General features: G+C 36.5%; 1 protein-coding gene across 1 annotated transcript; it reads left to right on the forward strand.

The window, feature by feature from the left end:
- The first annotated feature begins 5,318 nt into the window (after positions 1-5,318).
- Positions 5,319-9,368, forward strand: LOC149400725 (putative LRR receptor-like serine/threonine-protein kinase At4g29180). The gene is made up of 12 exons (XM_089611367.1): positions 5,319-5,585; positions 5,681-6,715; positions 6,785-6,923; positions 7,024-7,095; positions 7,175-7,246; positions 7,336-7,416; positions 7,517-7,665; positions 7,755-7,969; positions 8,053-8,179; positions 8,273-8,332; positions 8,427-8,616; positions 8,698-9,368. The coding sequence occupies exons 1-12, from the start codon at positions 5,498-5,500 to the stop codon at positions 9,155-9,157; spliced, it is 2,688 nt and encodes an 895-aa protein (XP_089467493.1). The 5' UTR covers positions 5,319-5,497; the 3' UTR covers positions 9,158-9,368.
- Positions 9,369-19,811: the final 10,443 nt, after the last annotated feature.

Here is a 19,811-nt window from a genome sequence, read left to right on the forward strand (position 1 = left end):
AAAGGGGAAAATAAAAGGTTGACGACAGAACAACATTAAGTTTGTGAATTATTTAGCTTTTTGTAATGGTTTTTTTTCCAATGTCCTTGGTTGTTTTCGGCAATGATTATGGTTAATTTTGTATTTAAAAGATTGTACAACATGTCCGACTTTGTCTTTTGAGATTATTTCGAAACTATGATCTCCACATTAGTTTAGGACAAAAATCCAATGTCTAATTTAATTTAAAGCTATGATTATCTTGTATTTTTTGGTTAAAAAAGACCCTCAATAATCTCTCAATCTCTCTCTCTCTCTCTCTCTCTCTCTCTCTCTCTCTCTCTCTCTCGTACTTAGCTAAGAAGGATTTACATTTTTCAGTGGTTTCATGCTAAAAAAACGATAATTATAATTCTGGAAAGTATGTTAATTTTTTTTTGAAAAATTTGAGAAATTGTTGAAGATTTATTGACATCGATGTCAATAAATCTTAAAAAAATTATGGGAAAATCTTTTGAAGATTTATTGACATCGATGTCAATAAATCTTCAAATATATCAATAAATCTTCAAACGAATTCCAAGATTTTGCATATTCATGACCTATCTCACAACAAACTCTTCAAATCTAGACTCCCCCTTGATTGGGCTTGATTCTAGGCGAGATGTGGGCTGCTGATTTCTTGCCTCATCAGGCGTTAGCTTAACTATCTCAATAACAAGATGAAAATTTGACATGGAATGGTCTCGGCTCCTCAAATACAAGTAACTTTTGACGTGCCTATCATTTGTAATCTTGATTGGCAATACTGAAAAAGGTCTCATATTTGACCACAATGAAATGAGTGGACGGTAAGAGCCCATCTCAGCGTACAATGCATCCATGAGATGGTGGAGGTCAAAACAATCCGGAAGCACAAGTACAAACGATGCACCCTCCTTGTATACACATGGTTTAACCCATGTACTACTATGCTTGACATATACTAAAATATCACCCATTAATGCATAAAAAGAGTGTAATCCGGATGTTAATTTTCTATTTTAAATGTTTAAAATTCCTTTATAAAGATTTAAATTCATAACAAAAAAGTTTATAAAATATCAAGATTTATTTACATCATTCCAGATTTATTGACATCGATGTCAATAAATCTTCAAAAGATTTTCCTAGAAAAATGTCTATAAATCTTCAAAGATTTCACAGAATTTTAAAAAATTTGTTCAAAAATTTTCAGAATTTTCAGAATCGTTCTTTCTTTGTTTTTCTTTTTAACTTCACTAACCATATAAATTCAAGAAAAAACGCTAGTAGAATGAAATTTTTTTTCATGAAAACCTCGAAATCCTAAAGTGAAGAAAGTGAAAAAAATGCATGAAAATAAACGAAAATGAGAACAAACCTTGCTCCGTGAGATTTCAGTCGCTGGAAAACATAAAATCTAGTTCAAATACGGACGAGGGAGAGAGAAATGAGAGAGAGAAAATACTCACGAGAAGAACATGATAGTGAGAGAGAGAAGATAAAAAAAAAATAAAGTCAATAAAAAGTAAATACAAACTCAATAAAAATAATAAACAGAAAATAAAAGGAATTTAAGTTAAGGGTATTTTTGTAAGTAAAAATATTAGATGGTCATAGATTTAGATTAATTTGTACTTATTTGATTTTGGTCTATAACTAGTGTGGAAGTCATAGAATAGAATAGGAATAATCCATCGTCCTTTACTAGGAGACTTAGGCTTCGAGGCTCAACCTTGGCCCATTCGCTTTGGAACTCAGCCTTCAATTACTACTCGAAAATGTACTATGTTTATTTTTAATTGTTAATATTTATTTACATTATTTGGCTTTAGAAGGTTTTAAATATTTTCTTGAACTTTAATGATAATATTTTTAATCAGAAAACATTTATTTAGGTTTATTTTAATTTTTCAAGTAATTTATATCATAATTTTATTTTGTAGGATCAAGTGTTGACAGTAGATGGCTAAGTCTAACTGTTAAATTATTAAATATAATATTAAGCGCAAAACGTGAAGAACTACAAGTCTTTTTTCGCAACTTTTTATTTTTATTTTTTTATGGCTAAGTCTAACTGCTAAATTATTAAATATAATATTAAGCGCAAAAAGTGAAGAATTACATGTCTTTCTTCGCCACTTGTTTTTTTTTTCCTGAAATCTTTCTTCTCCACTTGATCCCAAAATTCAAAATATTGACGGATATATCTCGGTATATCATCGATATATCAGAAAATGAAAATGTTCGGTACAAAAACTACTATAACCCACTAAATATCGATACACTATCGATATTTTTTTCTTCTTCTAATTTTTAACTATAATAAATTTCATTTTTACAATGGTCGTGAGCTATGTTTAAAATTATTACTAAACACACAACTACATTCAAGTCTTCATGTGATCTTTTTTTGCTCGCATACATAAGTAACCGAAATACTTTGTACATATGTATGTACGATTTTCATTGTGATACTATTCTTTGTTTTGCTTTTACCTTATTTATATATATATATATATATATATATATATATATGTTTATATATAAAAAAATACATATATCTATGTATATTTATTAGACATGTTGGTATATATTATATACATTTTAAAAAATAAATATAGAACATATTTGTAATTATATTTTGTTGTAGTATAGTAGTCGGTATAACTGTTGATAAGCGATATAACAGCGATATACCAGTCGGTATATATATTTTTGTAAGTATATATATATATATATATATATATATATATATATATATATATTTAAACCTTGCTTGAACTTACAAAATAAAATTATGAAATAAATTACTCTTAAACTGAAATTTCTATTTTACACGTGCATCTCTCTTTCGCTTTCCCCTCACCACCTCAAGCAAAAAGTATGGCGTTTAATGGCGTTTTTTTTTATACAATCGCCATTAAAACTCTTTTGTAGCATCTGCTTTAATGGCGCTCAAATAAAATAATAAAATCTTTTTAATATGGCGGATTTTGAACGCCATCAAAGACCATTTTTTCTACTAGTGTCTACACACTCTACCTCCTTGGAACAAAGACCGATTGGTATAGAGAAATCATAATAATGTTGAGGTACCTTCTCAATCTTGCAGTGAAGACACGAGTGATGACTTGGAAACATAAGTTACATAAGATAATAGGTCGGAATTTCTCAATGGAATCCCTCCGGATCTTGCGAATAAGCACTGTGTGAGAGAAACTCGTGGCCTTCTCCAACCTTTTGGTAACAAAGAACTCTAGGATATTTTCACGAGCGAATCCCTCTACCTTCTTTGCCCAATATTTTCTTCTAAAATATGTCTTGAAGACCACCCGGAGCTTTAGCTCATTCATATCCACACCGTCCTCTTGACCTCCTCGGTAGAATGAGAGGCATTAAGATGTTTACTATCTTGAAGGTAAGGAACACCTTCTAGATCCGTCGTCATATGGAATTAGCAAGTATTACTAATTAAGCTAAAATAAAAGTTAAACTAATTAAGCTTTTAATAAAAGTTAAAATATCTAGCTTTTTTAAATAAAGAAATTTTAAAAAAATAGGTCTAAATAAAACTAAAACTTCTTAATTTTGAGGCCTAACTGGGCTTATGGTCGGCCAACTCTGATCGTGTTCCCAGGTTCATTGTACTTTATACATATTGGTATTCAAGTCTTCTCTGCTTATTGGCCTTGACTTCTGCCATTAGTATATAAAAAAAAATATCATTATAGTAAACAACATAGTTATCTTGAAGTGTATGGTATAGTATGTATGAAAACGCACAAGTGTTTAGTGGAAAATAGAACAATCTTATTTGTGGATTGTTGACTTCTGAAGTTGTGGCTCTAATGTAGCCATAGCAAACTTTAATCTCCCTCGGAAATACTAGCATAAATTGGTATTATGTCCAGCTAAAAAAGGTGGTTAAATACGTACACGTAGAGCTCAGCTAATTCGTTTGTGTATTTTATTGCTAAGATAAACAAATATAAACTATTAGTGACTTATTTAAGTAAATTTATCATAATTAGCCAGCTTTCTGCCACTAAAAGAGCACTACTAGAAAAAAGAAAAAAATTGAAGAAATGAATTTCACTATTTTTTTAATGATCTATTTTTTCTTCTTCAAATGTGTATACTAAAACGCATAAGATTTGAATATATTTTTCTTAGTATAACACATTTTTATGTTTACTATTCCACCAACTATAAGAATAGGCAATAAGTACAACGACCTTCTTGTTTTTTTATTGGGAAAATAACACATATATACCCTGTGTTTTAGTGAAATGTCGAATTTAACCTTTTATTTTCAAAAATGTCGAGTTCATACATTCTGTTTAACTAAAATGACGAAACTATACCATTTGTTTAACTAAAATGACGCAATTATACCCTGAAATGGATAACAGTATCACAAATCTCCATTTAATTGATATTAACTCTTGTATAAGAAAAACCGAATCAAATCGAAATTAGTACCCTAATTTTCAAATTCCCAATTTTGAAATAAAGTTAGCCTTAAATTGAAATTAAATAATAAAATTCATATCTCCCAATAAATTATTTCATTCCGTGTTTGAATTGCAACTCTAAATCCTTGATTATATGTTCGAATTTGTGATTTTGATGACTTTCAACTGTCGATTTTTACCCATTTGCATCTTTTTGTGTTTTTCACGACTAAGATACTGTTGTTTATTTTTTAGTTTTTAAATAAATTACATATATGGCGTGAATGAATAAAGATAATTGGTGTTTATATATAAATATTATAGTTAACGTCAATGAAAATTCAATAAAAAGAAGATTCGTGGTGCTGTTGTCTATTTCAGAGTATAATTGCATCATTTTAGTTAAACAGATGATATAATTTCGTCATTTTAGTTAAACAGAGTGTATGAACTCGACATTTTTAAAAATCAAATGTTAAACTCGACATTTCACTAAAACACAGGGTATATTTGCGTCATTTTCCCTTTTTTATTCTTCTTCCGTTGATTATTATATTTTGGTTGTACAATTATAATAAGCGTGCAGTCAATTTCGAAACCTCTTGATTTGATTGCATTGGCATCTTTGAAATTTGTTGATCTTCCTTATATAATTGCTCCAGAAATATAAAGTTTGCCGGTCTCAGATAGTGACAGAATTCACATAATATGCAGATGTGCATGCCATATAATTATAATAGCTTTGGTCATAAACTCACAACCTACCTAATCGAATTCTCACACGTTCAAGAAATGGTAAATTAAGTTGCGTAATACGAATTTTTTCCTTACAAAACTTTTCATAACAAAGTCCATTAACAACTAACAAGCATCCGATCATATAAAATATCTAAAAAAAGAAAAGTCTATGTATTGCCCAAGAAAATTGACAAGGGACAATCCCGTGAACTTGATTTTTAGGCATCATATCACGTTTGCCTTTTGACATTTTTAAGCAATCAATAACGAAAATGAGAAAGTGAGAAGAGAACAGGGGAGGGATGAGAAAAATGGAGAAATCAATAAACTTGTTCATTTTCATCGTCTTTGTGCTCTCAGCCACTCTGGTTCAATCCCAGAGCCAACGAGGTTATAAAGTTGACCAATTGTTTTACATACTCTTTCAGACTTTATTAATATTCACATATACCTCTTTTCTCTTTCTGTTTGCCTTAATTAACCAGGCTTCATAAGCATTGACTGTGGCTCTTCGAAGAACTCATACCTAGATACCGATACCGGAATCAACTACATCTTCGACGGAGATTTCGTAGCCACCGGAGTAAACGCCAACACAAGCTCCGAGTATCAATACCCAAACATACCGAATTTACCATTCCCACTCTCCGATCTCAGAGCTTTCCCGATCGGAAACAAGAACTGTTACGCCCTAAAACCCGACGGCGCAGCCGGGACTCTCAACCTGATCAGAGCCACTTTTCTGTACGGAAACTACGACGGAAAAGACTCTCCGCCGGAGTTCGACCTCTACCTCGACGTCAATTTCTGGACTACCGTGAGGTTTCGCAACTCCTCCGAGACCGTCGCGGCTGAGATATTAGCCACGGCTCTGAGCGACACCGTCCACGTGTGCCTCGTCGACAAAGGACTGGGAGTCCCTTTCATTTCGGCTCTGGAGCTCAGGCCCGTGGACAACTCGGCCTACACCACCGAGTTCGGAGTCAAAGCGACGCTCGTGCTTCACGAGAGACTCGATACCGGAGAGGTGAATGGGACGGGACGTTACACGGACGACGTCTACGATCGGGTCTGGTTGAGGTTTGCATCGAACGGCTGGGATTCGATCAGGAATTCTTCGGATGTGAACAACTATGAGAACGGGTACAGAGTGCCTCAGGAGGTGCTTAGGACTGCGGCGAGGTCCAAAACCCTTGGCCAGCCTCTGGAGCTGGTGTGGAACGCGACCGATTCGAAAGCGAGGTTTTATGTGTTCTTGCACTTTGCGGAGATTGAGAAGCTGGCAAGAAACCAGAGTAGGAAGTTTGAAGTGACTTGGAATGGGAATCAGGTCTTCGGATCGGCGGTGAGTCCTCGCTACTTGTACGCCACTACGGTGTCGAATTCCAAGGCTCTTGAAGGGAAGGACCACCAGATTTCCCTGCGCGCGACTGCGAATTCTACGCTCCCGCCGATCCTCAACGGCGTCGAGATTTTCGAGCTCAGACTCAGAAGCGAATTGCCCACAGACAGTAACGATAGTAAGGCCTTTTTTTTATAGAGGTATTTTGATTTATGTGATTTTCGTTGGCTTATTGATTTGGACGCAGCTCATTGCATGACGGAGATCAAACGAGCGTATCGGATCATCAGAAACTGGGCAGGCGATCCGTGCGGGCCGAGGAATTTCTCATGGGAAGGTCTACAGTGCAGTTACAACTCTTCTGTTTCTCCTCGGATTTTGGCTCTGTGAGTATGGTTATGTTTTTTTTTTTTTTTTTTTTTTCATTTCTATCTTCAAGATTTTAGCTGATTTTAATCAATTGGCTTGCTTACTATGCCTTTCCAGTAACTTGAGCTCGAGCAATTTGACTGGGACGATAGCTTCTTCAATTTCCAGGCTGTCATTGCTAAAATCCTTGTGAGTCTTCTCTTCTCTTACTCGTTTGGTTTCATATCTCTGTATGTGTGTCTCACAATTTGAAACCAATTTTCGCCAGGGATTTGTCAAACAACAAACTAGATGGACCGATACCCAATTTTTTGAATGACTTGAAATCTCTTACCTTTCTGTAAGTTTTTCAAGGCTGTGATGATGATGTTGATCATGTTATAACTACTATTAGTTGCAAAATCTAAGTAAGGATTTAACGAATTGCAGAAATCTGAAAGGCAACCAATTATCTGGTCTGGTTCCTGATTCTCTCCGAGAAAGATCGAATGATGGTTCACTTGAATTAAGGTATAACTCACACTGATAATATAACCCTTTTGTAGCGAAACCTAAAACATGGAAATACTAACTAGTTTGTTGTTCCCCTTTTCTTCTTCTCGCATTCCAGTGTGGATAGTGAAAATCTTTGTGGTTCGAATCCATGCAAAAAGAAGGGCAACAATGTTGTAACTCCAGTATTGGCATCACTGGCCTGTGCAATTGTCATCCTCGTAGTGTTTTTTGTCATATGGAAATTACGAAGGAAGAGAAAATTAGGTCTCCACGAGTTCATACGTTTCCATAAAAAAATGTTCATTTTATATTATTTATTTTTGTTTTTAACTTGGTTTTCTCTGCTTATGCAGAACTGGCAGCTAGTCAACTAGGAGGTCATGTAGCAATAAAGAAGAGCCGATTTACTTACAATGAGGTTCTGGAAATTACCAGCAATTTTAAAAGAGAGATAGGAAAGGGAGGTTTTGGGCCCGTTTACCATGGCTCCATGAAGGACGGCACAGAAGTCGCGATCAAGATTCTCTCCTCTTCGTCGTCCCAAGGCCCTAGAGAATTTCAAACCGAGGTTTTTAGTCTTATTTTTGTTTGTTTGTTCTCTTTCACATCTGTGGCGAGTTATCAACACAATGGGTTTTTGGGTCGGCGCAGGCAGAGCTCTTGATGAGAATCCATCACAGAAACTTGACCTCTTTTGTCGGATACTGCGACGATGGCGACAAGTTAGCCCTCATTTACGAGTACATGCCTAATGGAAACCTAAAAGAGTATCTTTCAGGTAACCTCAAAAACACTCGAAGCATATAAAAGTATTGAATCTTTCGAGCTAAAAAACATCCATACATAACACAAAGAAATGCGCGCCTTGCAGAGAAAAGCAATCAATTGAGTTGGGAAATGAGGCTTCGCATAGCAGTTGATGCAGCGCAAGGTTGGCATTACATGTCTTAGAATGAACCCACAAAACAATAAATAGTAAGGTCACCCGTATTTTTTAAATTTCTTTGCTCTTTTTCCAATTGCAGGATTGGAATACTTGCATAATGGATGCAAACCGGGGATCGTGCACAGGGATGTAAAGACTACCAACATTCTTTTAGGAGAAAAGTTTGATGCTAAAATAGCAGATTTCGGACTCTCCAAAGTCTTTGCCAACGAGAACGAGACCCACGTTGAAACCGTAGTTATGGGCACCGCAGGATATCTTGATCCAGAGTACGAAAACTGATGTATATAACACTTTGTGAATTTCATTGTCATGCATTTAGTGATGATGCGTATCTTTTGCCTGTGCAGATACTATAGGAGTCAGAAACTAAACGAGAAAAGCGATGTTTTTAGCTTTGGTGTGGTTTTGTTAGAGTTAATAACAGGCAAGCCAGCGATCATCAAAAGCGACGAAACGATCCATGTGATACAGTGGGTGAGAGCTGAGATCGAAGAGGGCAACGTAAGAGCTGTCGTAGATCCAAGGCTTCAAGAGAACTTCGACGAGGAATCTGTGAGCAGAGCCTTGGACGTGGCACTAGCAAGCACGACTTCAAACTCAGACCAGAGAGCCACGATGGAATACGTTCTGTCAGAGCTCAAATACTGTTTGGATATCGAGCTATCGAAGGATGCGGAGAGAAGTAATGAATCTGCGCCAAAGCATATTCACAACGCCCATTCGGTCAGTAATAGTACACCTGAGCTATATTTGATGTATTCCGATTCCATGAGCATGGATTCAATGACAAATCCAGTAGCAAGGTAGTGAAAAAGAAAAAGAAGGTTGAAAATAGAACATCAAGTTTGTGAATTATTAGCTCTGCTATTTTATTTTATTTTCACGAGGTTTCCTTGCATAGGTTTGATTTTGTAAAGCAGAGAGTACATAAAAATATTTTTTGGACACTATTTTATGGCCTGTTTTGTTGTGTACAAAAATTGGTATCTTGCAGAGCCGTTGCCATTATTTTGCAAAATGTATTTATGTCCGTTGTTTCTCAATATAACGCCTTCATATGAGAGATTAAATGTGGAGTAAAAAAAAGGGTAATTTAGCAAAATAGCCAATTTAAACGTTGGGAATAGCTAAATAGTCCAGATTTGTTAAATATTAAGTAAATAGCCAATTTTGTATATTTTCAAATGTAAATACTGAGTAAATAACCACTGCCATATTAAGTCACGTCATCATTTATGGTTATTTACCTAATATTTACCAAATTTTGGTTATTTAGCAATATCAAACGTTTAAATCGGCTATTTTCCTAATTTTTGTAAAAAAATTGTACGTAATCTAATACCAAGCACATATGAATATGATCGCTTATTTTATGCACTTTTTCGGCAAAATAGAAGAATAAAGAGCATATAAAACTCTTTTATAATACCCTCATTGGCGAACCGATGATAATGAAAAAATATGATTTTTCAACGTCTAGGGATAGGGATAGTGGAAGACAGCTAATGAATGAATCCCCAATCCAAAGAAAAAGAAGTACGTACACACGATAATAGAAAGTACTAAAAGCCAAAATGAACTTAATTAACAAAAACAAAACTGAAAATAATAATGGATGTCGCCGCCGATATAGGCTCATTGTTCAAGAAGGGTTTCTAGAGACAGAGACTATAATAAGAGTCGCTGCCGCAGCAGCCACAGAGAAGAAGAAGAACTTCTGTTTTTCCTTAGCCCTTGGTGACAAGAGAGGAAACAGTTAGAGCTATATTACTGAGTACTGAAATATCTCCCATAATTACATGAACCTACGACTTAGTGTACTTGTGGTTTTCGTAAACTAACAAGGTATAGCTTATTTGCTTATGAATTACACATATACTTGCATTAGTAGCTCTCATATGGTTTTGTCTATGACTGATTACTTTGTTTTATTGTTGTGAATGCTCACTTGTGAATTTTCATATGAAGTTCGACGAACATTATAAATTGGGTTGCTTTTATGTGATAAGAGGTTATTTATTCGTCTAGTTTGGATAATGAATTTCCTTCTAATATTGGTGTCCCCTTTGAATTTCATTATAGCTAAAATACAGAAAATTGGACGCATATTGATGAATTCTAGGAATTGATTGATAGGATAAGATTGCATCCCAAAAATTGGACGAAACTGTACAAGTCAAGTCAACTAGGACACAACGTTTTTCTTGGTATGTGAAGTTCCCGGAACGTTACGCTGAATCAATACATACGATATTCCAAAGTTGACTTTATAAAGATTTACGAAAAATATATTACGAAGTTTGAATGTAAAAAATGTGTCCCACCACAGCCGAAGAAACGAACAATATCACTTGACAGCCGTGCAACCAACAAGATAGAATAATGAATCCCAATCAGTGCAAACAATATAATCGTATTAGTTCTGAGCAAAAAAAAAATAATAATAAATAAATAATAATCGTATTAGGGCAACTCCAACCCATGCATCATATTTAGTGTTAATTCAACACAATTTTTGTGTTGATTTAGCACCAAATTTTTTTCCAACTCCAACCACAACACCAAATTTTACACTAAAAATACTATTCACCATTATTATATTATTAAAATAAAACAATCTCTTTATTAATAAATATTTCAATAAATAATTATAATGTTTATATTTTTTAATTAAATGATTAAAATTATTTATTAGTTACCAATATTTAACAAAAACTAAGATAAATATTGTGTTTAAAATTTTTACTATGTCTTTTAAAATTGTGTTATTGTTTTTAGTTGTCATTTTATTTTGTGTGTTTAATTTAAACTTTGTAATCTAATTATTAAATTTTTTATGTTTAATTGAACTTTGTTTTAATATTTTTGTAGTCATTTTATGAGTTTTTGTGTTTTATAAATATTTATAAGATTAATATATATATATATATATATATATATATATATATATATATATATATAAAATAAAAGATTTGGGTTTAATTTGTAAAAAAAAAAAAAAAAGTTATAGCGTGTATACAGTGACACGGCATATATGCCGTGCCACTGTACAAATCACCAAATTTACCGTTGCTTTTACCGTGTGATTGGAACTACATTTACATCAATTTTGGCGTTTTCCCGTGTGATTGGAGTAGCCCTTAGAACTCTCTTCTCGTGTATAATTAAAATAATAAAACCGTATTATTTAAGAAAAATAATAAGCGCAAATATTTTGTTTCCATCTCAGCTGTCTCTTTTGAAATGTCTCTGACTCCTCAAGCCATGCAAGAATTGCAGTAAAAGACTCCATAACAATTGTTAATTTTTGTGTCATGTTTCCTTGCTTTGGCAATATTTATGGTCAGGGCCGGCCCGATGGTTAAGCGGGCTAAGCAGCCGCTTAAGGCCTCTTAATTTTGTGAGAAAAAATAGGCCCTAATTTTGATGTTATTGAGTGGTAAATGGACCTCGAATTGCATGCTGCTACTCTCCATCACGTAATTTTGCTGTTGTTGATTGCTTTTGCTGTTGGACATTTATACTCAAGTACGGCCCAATGTTGTTGTTATGGGTGTATGTGTTTTTTTGCTGGCTAAACGTTGTTGTTGGCCCATTTGATTATTAAGTGATCATTAACTTAAAATCAAATAAGGTTCCACTTCCGATTATGTCCACCCACAAAGATTTTAAATGAATTTCTTCAGCGACTTTTCATTAATTTTTTATGGGATTGCGTATGAAAAAGAGATAAATCTACAGGAGTCTTTTCTGATTTTGAAGCTTTGAAAACTAGTTTTTCATGTACCAACCAGCATGAAGATGATAATAGTTGTTTAAAATAAAAGATGCATTAAGAAAGGTTCAAAAGAGTTAGAGGCTTAACATGTGAGTTAAAATTTGATTTATGGAGTTCTATTTATTATATGCTATTTTTCATAATCAAATATATATATATATATATATATATATATATATATATATAAATACATACATATATAATGATAGGCATTGTCTTTGATCTTATGATTACAATGTATATTTTAATTTTTATTGGAAATAATTAATAATATGTCATCGTTTTTGTTTTCAAAAGCCTAATTTTTGAATTTCGCTTAAGGCCCCAGTATATATTGGGCCGGCCCTGTTATGGTTCAAGATAATCGAGTCACTTTGATAGTGAGTTCTTTGCGAGTTTATAAGACTTGATTTGATCTCATTAAGTGGTGGAAATTTGAACGGATTCGGTTACATAGGTTACAATGCATTAGTGGAGCAATTATGAGTTTTTTTTATTATGGGTGTTATTTGTATTAATGCCTACGGTTTTAGGCTGTACGTTTTCTTTAGTTTTTCCTATAAATTGAGTTGTTTGCAAAGGTTTGTAAACACAACACTAAGACTTGTAAAGTGTTCTTTTCTTTTCATAATATACAAAAGAAATTCATCTCTTATTTCCTTTCTTAACTTTTGTTCTTCAAAGATCTATTGAATTGGAACCAACATTCTTTTCCGCACGAATTAAACTAAAAATATCCTCACATTTGTAGTTTTGAGATCTTTGAAATATGATCGGATTTAGTTTCTTGAACTACCTATTTGCGAAAGATTTGTATTAATTGACTCTCTAACAAAAATCTCACGGGATTTTGACTGTCAATAGACTTGTTTTAGTCACACATACCGACTTTATCTCACCTTGGTTCTTTTGATTTTGTTATTCATAGATAATCGAGTGTGAGAATTAGATTTCAATCTTTGTGCGCACTGTGCTATAAAGACTCTATTGTAGCGTATTTCGCTGAACCGATCCTTTGGAGACAATCATGTGAAAGAGAGAGGGATCCCTGATCTAAAGAGAGTTTAGATTGCTGTACACCGAAAGTTAGAGAAGACGACTGCTTGAGAGGGAGTTTGCAAGTTTAGGTCTTGTACGTCTGATTACTATAGTGAGTTTTTTTTCCACCACCGTGCATACACCGTCCTTGTGTCATTTATCACCAGATTGGGTCACCAATTCTCTCTGTCATTTACTTTATATGTTTATTACTTGATTTATTTATCTTGCATTAAGTAGTTAATTCTTCTACTAGTTATTCAACCAAATAATCGAACAACCGTCTTGTAATACGTCAAGTAATTTCAGAATTTTACATTATTAACGGATCCACTTCAACGCTTTACATTGTAGGCTTTGTGTCAGTGATGGGATGTGTTTTGTTATTTTCGCCTCGACACCCCACCATTCAATGGTATGATTCTTAACAACCTCTATGTCCCATGCCTCGTCCATAATTCAATATATTGCATCGACGACTATGCCTCCACAATGCGCCCACTTAGAGACTCGCATCTCTGCAGCCAGGGAACCTTGCCACTTTGATGGCTTGCGTTAGGTCGCATCGACGATTATGTCTCCCGGAAACGGTCCTTTGCCACCTTGATGATTCACAATGTGCATTGAATGGTGTACAACGATGGCCATGATGTAGCTGCCTTGACAGTCGCCTCTTGACTCCCGCGTCAACGGCTCATTATCTTAACAATCACACTCAGGTGTATCCACCACAAAGATATCGAGCTTTCCCAACAAAGTGGCCTCTACCGCAGCAAAGACGCCTGGCTTGGCCTTCTCGTCCTTGGTTCAATGCTCGGGCTAGCCTCCCCAACTAGTCCTTGCAAGCAAGAATGTGACCCTTACCGTAGAGCTAAAAATGAAATACGTTTAGTTGGAGCTCAAATACTCTTCGGATGTCGAGTTATTGAGAATCGTATAGAATTATTGAGTATTAGCCGAGGCGTAATTGATATGTTCATTTTAATATCACAATTGTATTATTTTTTCACGGTGATCTCATATACATTCACACATTATGTTATAAGGTTATTACATGTCTCCAAGAAAAGAACAAGAAACTTATGGAATTTCTTTTGAAACAAAGACCTTCAGTAGCCACGTTCGCAAGCACACATGCAAGTCTGACCGAGGTCACTACCTCGCCCCTTCTCGGTGGAAGGGCCACGGCCCACCTCGAGTGCTCATTTCCATGGCCACTTGGGTCGTCGTGTCCTTTGGTGCTAAGCTCACGCATATCTTCTACTAATACTGGAAAAATTAACTTTCCTTTAGTTACACATATGCATTTCAGCGTAGGGGGAAATTGTGATGTTTCAAATACAAAAATGATTTATTAATATAGGAAGCAGGGAAGGAGCCAACTAAGACCCACCGGAGACTTAACACCCCCCCACCCCCCCCCCCCCCCCCCCCCCCCCCCCCCCCCCCCAATTTTTATTTGTTTTTTACACTTTTACTCAAATTAAAAAAAAAAAAAAAAATTCTCTTATTTTTACTCTGAAAATTTACAAATAAGCCTTCTTGAATTTTTTTTTTTTTTTTTTTTCACTCTAGCCTGCTCAAAATAGCCTTGATACGAATCCTTCAAAATATATCTCACGTAACAAATAAAAATTGATAATTAGCTTCTTTCTGCTGATATCATATGACTAATTAATTGTATAAAACATAATTGTATAGTTATAATTCATATAATTAGTAGGGCAACTAGAGTTTTTTGGCTAAGTTTTTCCTTTTGCGCGAATAGTGCCATCAAGCAAATATTTCAGTTATGTGAGTGAATATATAGTACTGATATCTGGATTCTAATACCTGCGCGTCTGTGTCTTGTATGTTTATTTGACTGTCTCTTCCCTGAAGCATATCCTTGTACTAAGAAACTGATGACAAATTAAGAAGAAGACTAAAAAAATAAATAATGATAATAATAAGAAAACAAAAATAATAAGTAATAGTATTTTTTTCTTGGACTGGCACATGCATGCATGAAGAGAATATGATTTTGTCTGGCTAATTTTTCTTCACGGATCTTTGATTGTACGTACGTCGTAGCAGAGTAAAGCAGTGGGTATCTTTTTGACCTAGTTCTGGAGTTGGTTCGTGTACTAGCTATACGGAATTTCATAATTGATCATTATGGCTTTTCTAATATGGAAACACATCGAGCCAGAAATGGGTTTGACCATTTTAAAGTCGAATCGTTTATTACACTTAAGAACCTGCTGTGCTAGTTTATGTATATGCATGGATTGAATCGCTAAATGGTTCTAAACTTTTTTTGAGGTACTACTAATTAATGGTTCTAAACTACCCACTTTCGTTTTTTTTTTTTTTTTTTTTTTTTTTTTGGAGAATAGAGCAAATTCAAATTTGATGTGTTGAAGTGTCATATGTTGACGGTTTACTAAATTATACCTATACACGTATGAATTCAAAAGTTAATTTATATTTTACACCACTGTGACCTTTCTCTATTTTTTTTTACCAAGGGCTTAGGTAATGTTGGTTTATATACACAATTGAGGGTATATGCTTGGTATTTATTGATATGAATATTTAATCCGCAGTTTGGTAAGTTTTTTTTTTTTTTTTTTTTTTTAGGAAAAGCCCAACTTTATTGATTACTGAGAAATCGCGGCGGATTCCGCCAAAATAATATCCGCAATACAACTCGGGGGGACCGAAGTCCAAGTAGCAGGAAAACTAAAATTAAAAGAAACTTGCGTCAGGTATGTGCCACTTTGTTGCCATCCCTCTTGACAAAACGCAGCGTCGAGCCGGACTCGCGAAGTATCCTGGAAATGTCACCAATGAGGAAGCCACACTCGTCCCGGGCCTCGGACTTGCGAAGGACCAGCGAGGCCGCAGATTTGGTGTCGGTTTTCACCTCACACGGCCACATCCCCCACTTCGACGTGAAGACCAAACCAGCCCTAATCGCCTCCAATTCCGCCTCAAGGACTGTCCTCGCCTTTGGCTTGACTCTCGAGAAGCCAGCAACGAACCTGTCCGTGGTGTCGCGGCCACACCCACCAAACCCCATGACCGACCCGGAATAAGGAAAAGCAGCGTTTACATTCATCTTCCACCGGAGCTGCCGAGGCAGGGACCAGACATCACATACCGCCTGCTTCCCATCCACATTTGCCGTAGTACTGTAGCGCCGAAAATCCTCCAGAAGATTCACCGCCCGAGAAAACGCAGAACTGAAGTCACCACGGCCCTCATGGAGAAGGCTGTTATGCTGATTCCAAACCTCCCAAAGAAACAACCCGAGAAGAGAGAAAGTCGGCTTCCCAGTGGCCTCCAGCAGAAAATCTCTCAGCCCTTGGTGTGGATTCCCGTCCCGGAGGTGGTTGAACGGTGAGTTGGACCACGCCTCGTCGACCGAGGGGCAAAAAATGAGAGCGTGGCTGGAGGACTCACTTTTATAGCCACAGAGGGGGCAGTCCGGGTGGATGGGAATGTGTCGTCGCTCGAGGTTCGCTCTAGTCGGAATAATATCCATGCAGGCCCGCCACAAAAAAACCTTGACTTTAGGGGGAAGCTCTAACCTCCACACTTTGCCCCACAGCTCGTTGGGTGAGGTGTTCGACGCACCAGCCTCTTTCTTGTCTTCACCAGTCGTTCTCGGAAAATGATATCTGCTGCGGACAGTGTAAACTCCATGAGACCCGGGATGCCACACTAATCCGTCCCCCTGATGAAGGTTCGGCCGCGCCATAGCCAAAATAGCCTCCGCTTCGAACGGTAAGAAAGCTTCTCTAATCAATTGAGCATTCCATTCTCCTGAGTCGAGAAGTAACTCATTGACCTTGGCGTTCGGGCTTAATCTCCTCAGGGACTGAACGGTGAACGAAGACGGCATCGGTAACCATTTGTCTTCGTATATCCGCAAGGATCTACCGTCTCCGACTCGCCACCTACAACCCGCTTTGAGCAGCTCCGTTCCCCACACGAGACTTCTCCACACGTAAGAGCATCCCGACTTTACCTTCGCGTCTAAGATCGAGGAATTGAAGAAGTACTTGCCCGCCATGACCTTTGCCGCCAAAGTTTGCGGCTCACACGCAAGTCTCCACACTTTTTTGGCAAGGAGAGCTCGATTGAAGTCGGTAAGCTTTCGAAATCCCATCCCTCCTTGATTCTTTGGCCGACACAGCTTGTCCCAAAATTGCCAGTGGAGTTTGTTCTTCGAGCCCTCCGATCCCCACCAGTAGTTGGTGTACTCCTTCTCAATTTCTTCACAAACTCCTACTGTGATTTTGAACGAGCTCATGGCATACGTCGGAATGGATTGAATGACTGATTTGATTAGCGTCTCGCGACCCCCCATCGAAATCAGCTTCTGACTCCACCCTCCGATCCCCACCAGTAGTTGGCGCATTTCTTCTCAATTTCTTCACAAACTCCCACTGGGATTTTGAACGATGGCATACGTCGGAATGGATTGAATGACTGATTTGATTAGCGTCTCGCGACCCCCCATCGAAATCAGCTTCTGACTCCACCCGCCAATCCTCCGAAGAGCTCTTGTCCTAAGATAGCCGAACTAGAGGTTCTTGGATCGGAGTGTGAAGGTGGGAAGACCTAGGTAGAGATTGAGTCCCTCGGCTACACGCACCCCGAGCAGCTCTTTGATCAGTCCAATGTGATCCGGAGAAGTGTTGGGCGAGAACGAAATCGTCGATTTATCGAAGTTAACCACCTGCCCCGACGCCTTTGCATAAGTGGAGATGCAATGGCAAAGGGCTCGGCACTCGTTTACGTCCGCCCGGAAGAAGACAAGGCTGTCATCGGCGAAGAACAAGTGCGACACCACCGGGCTTCTTCTCGATATGCGGATGCCGTGGATAGCCTCGCTTTGGACCTGTTCGTGAATCAAGGAGGAGAAACCTTGGGCGCAAAGCAGAAATAGATATGGAGATAAGGGATCACCTTGGCGGAGACCACCGGAGGCGGTGAAAGGATCAAAGGGCTGTCCGTTGACGAGTACAGAGAATTTAGTCGTAGATACACAATCCATGACCTGGCCGGTAAACTGTCGGGGATGATTTCCCCATATAACCATATAAATGCGGAAAAGTAATTAATTACGCTAATCATGAGCTAATTAATTCAATGATTATATGACAAGATCTAGATTTACGTTAATTAAAAATTATACGAGAGCATATAAGTCAAGCAACCGATATAAGAGTAAACGAGTACTTACAGTTTTTGGCTCACGAACTGAAAGCTTTCACAATCCGTCTTCGTCTTGAACGTACAAGCCTCCACACGATCAAATAAGGAACTCTCCTTCAAGGACTCGATGTGATGACACCTTAGTCTTCCAAAACGTAATCTCTGAGACGAATAAGAAAGATGAGTGGGCACAATCTTTATGTCACTAGATCACGAAACTAGGTGTTTCGAGATCTCTCTCTTATTTTACTAAGAATGGAAACGAATTTCCGAGGGGAGGGAGAGGCAGATGCACGGCCAAGGAGAGGCTAGGATGCACAAAATTTTCACCAAAAAATTGCTTCTTTTTTCATTCTCATGAACCCCTATTTATAGTAGTAAAATGAGATATTCATGGAATCTTCCAGAATATTTTATTTCCTTTTATTGTGTTCACACTAGTGGATTAAGTCTAGGACATTGGATCTCAACAAGTGAATCCTACTTTTTCTCTCATCCATCAGATCAATATCTATGAGATATTATTCTCTATTTAAATAGAGAATATTTTATTTAGTGAGAGAATAAAGGGGAATATATTATTTCCCTTTAAATATATTATCATATATTCTCCTAAATACTTTCCTTTAAATAAGGAGAAAATATAGGACAATATCTTATATTATTCTCTCTCCTTTATTTAAACAACTAAAGAGAAAATATTGGTAAATACCAATATTGAAAAATTCAAATTTTAGGCACACGGCCAAGGGGGATTTGCGCAACTCCTATGCCGAAATTCCCAAATTCGATTTTCATATTTTGTGCAAGGCTCAATTGCTTAAAACTCAATTAATCATTTATTTACTTGGTCCAACAATAAACAAATAATTAATAATTGTTTATTTACTTGATCAAACAATAAATAAACAATTCTACCATAAATATTTATTTAATTCTGCGAATACCCGTTTTCCAGAATTAATGTTGTCAATCACAATTACAGCAAGTGAGATTAATAATGATAAACATTATTATACGAAAGTTCTTATCCGCCTTTATCAGAGCCGAATCGGGGACTATGGACCTAGTAATAGGAGCTTAACAAATCCGATGAAAAAGACGAAATTGTCCTTTCTCTTTTTTCATAGATTCGTTTAATCTTGGTCAAATACTCCACCGTGTAAACCAAGACTGAACTCTCCTTTATACTAGAATTATATTTACTCATCGTGACGAGTGTCCACTGATATAGTCAGTTCGTGATCAAGATCCTCCAGGTTCAACCCGTGTCAAGAGAAGTCAATTTTTCCGTTATACTTCTCTTGATACATATCAGCCCCAAGCATTGTTGCTTCCCCAGCGAAAGATTCTTTCGAACGTTACTTACTTCGAAAGTGCGCGCAATCTATCGGTTCTGGAATCAACCCTTAGGTGAGAGAACATTAACCTTCTTTC

Source organism: Urtica dioica, chromosome 4, assembly GCF_054948205.1.
Source record: "Urtica dioica subsp. dioica isolate 48M chromosome 4, U.dioica_male_clone48M_v1_H2, whole genome shotgun sequence".
Taxonomy (NCBI): domain Eukaryota; kingdom Viridiplantae; phylum Streptophyta; class Magnoliopsida; order Rosales; family Urticaceae; genus Urtica; species Urtica dioica.

What these genes read in the sequence shown, in the direction of transcription:
- LOC149400725 (XM_089611367.1), top strand. Translation starts at nt 5,498, where the DNA reads ATGAGAAAAATGGAGAAATCAATAAACTTGTTCATTTTCATCGTCTTT. An exon ending in ACGAAGGAAGAGAAAATTAG is followed by an intron (nt 7,666 to 7,754) that starts GTCTCCACGAGT and finishes CTGCTTATGCAG; the next exon opens with AACTGGCAGCTAGTCAACTA. An exon ending in GCAGGATATCTTGATCCAGA is followed by an intron (nt 8,617 to 8,697) that starts GTACGAAAACTG and finishes TTGCCTGTGCAG; the next exon opens with ATACTATAGGAGTCAGAAAC.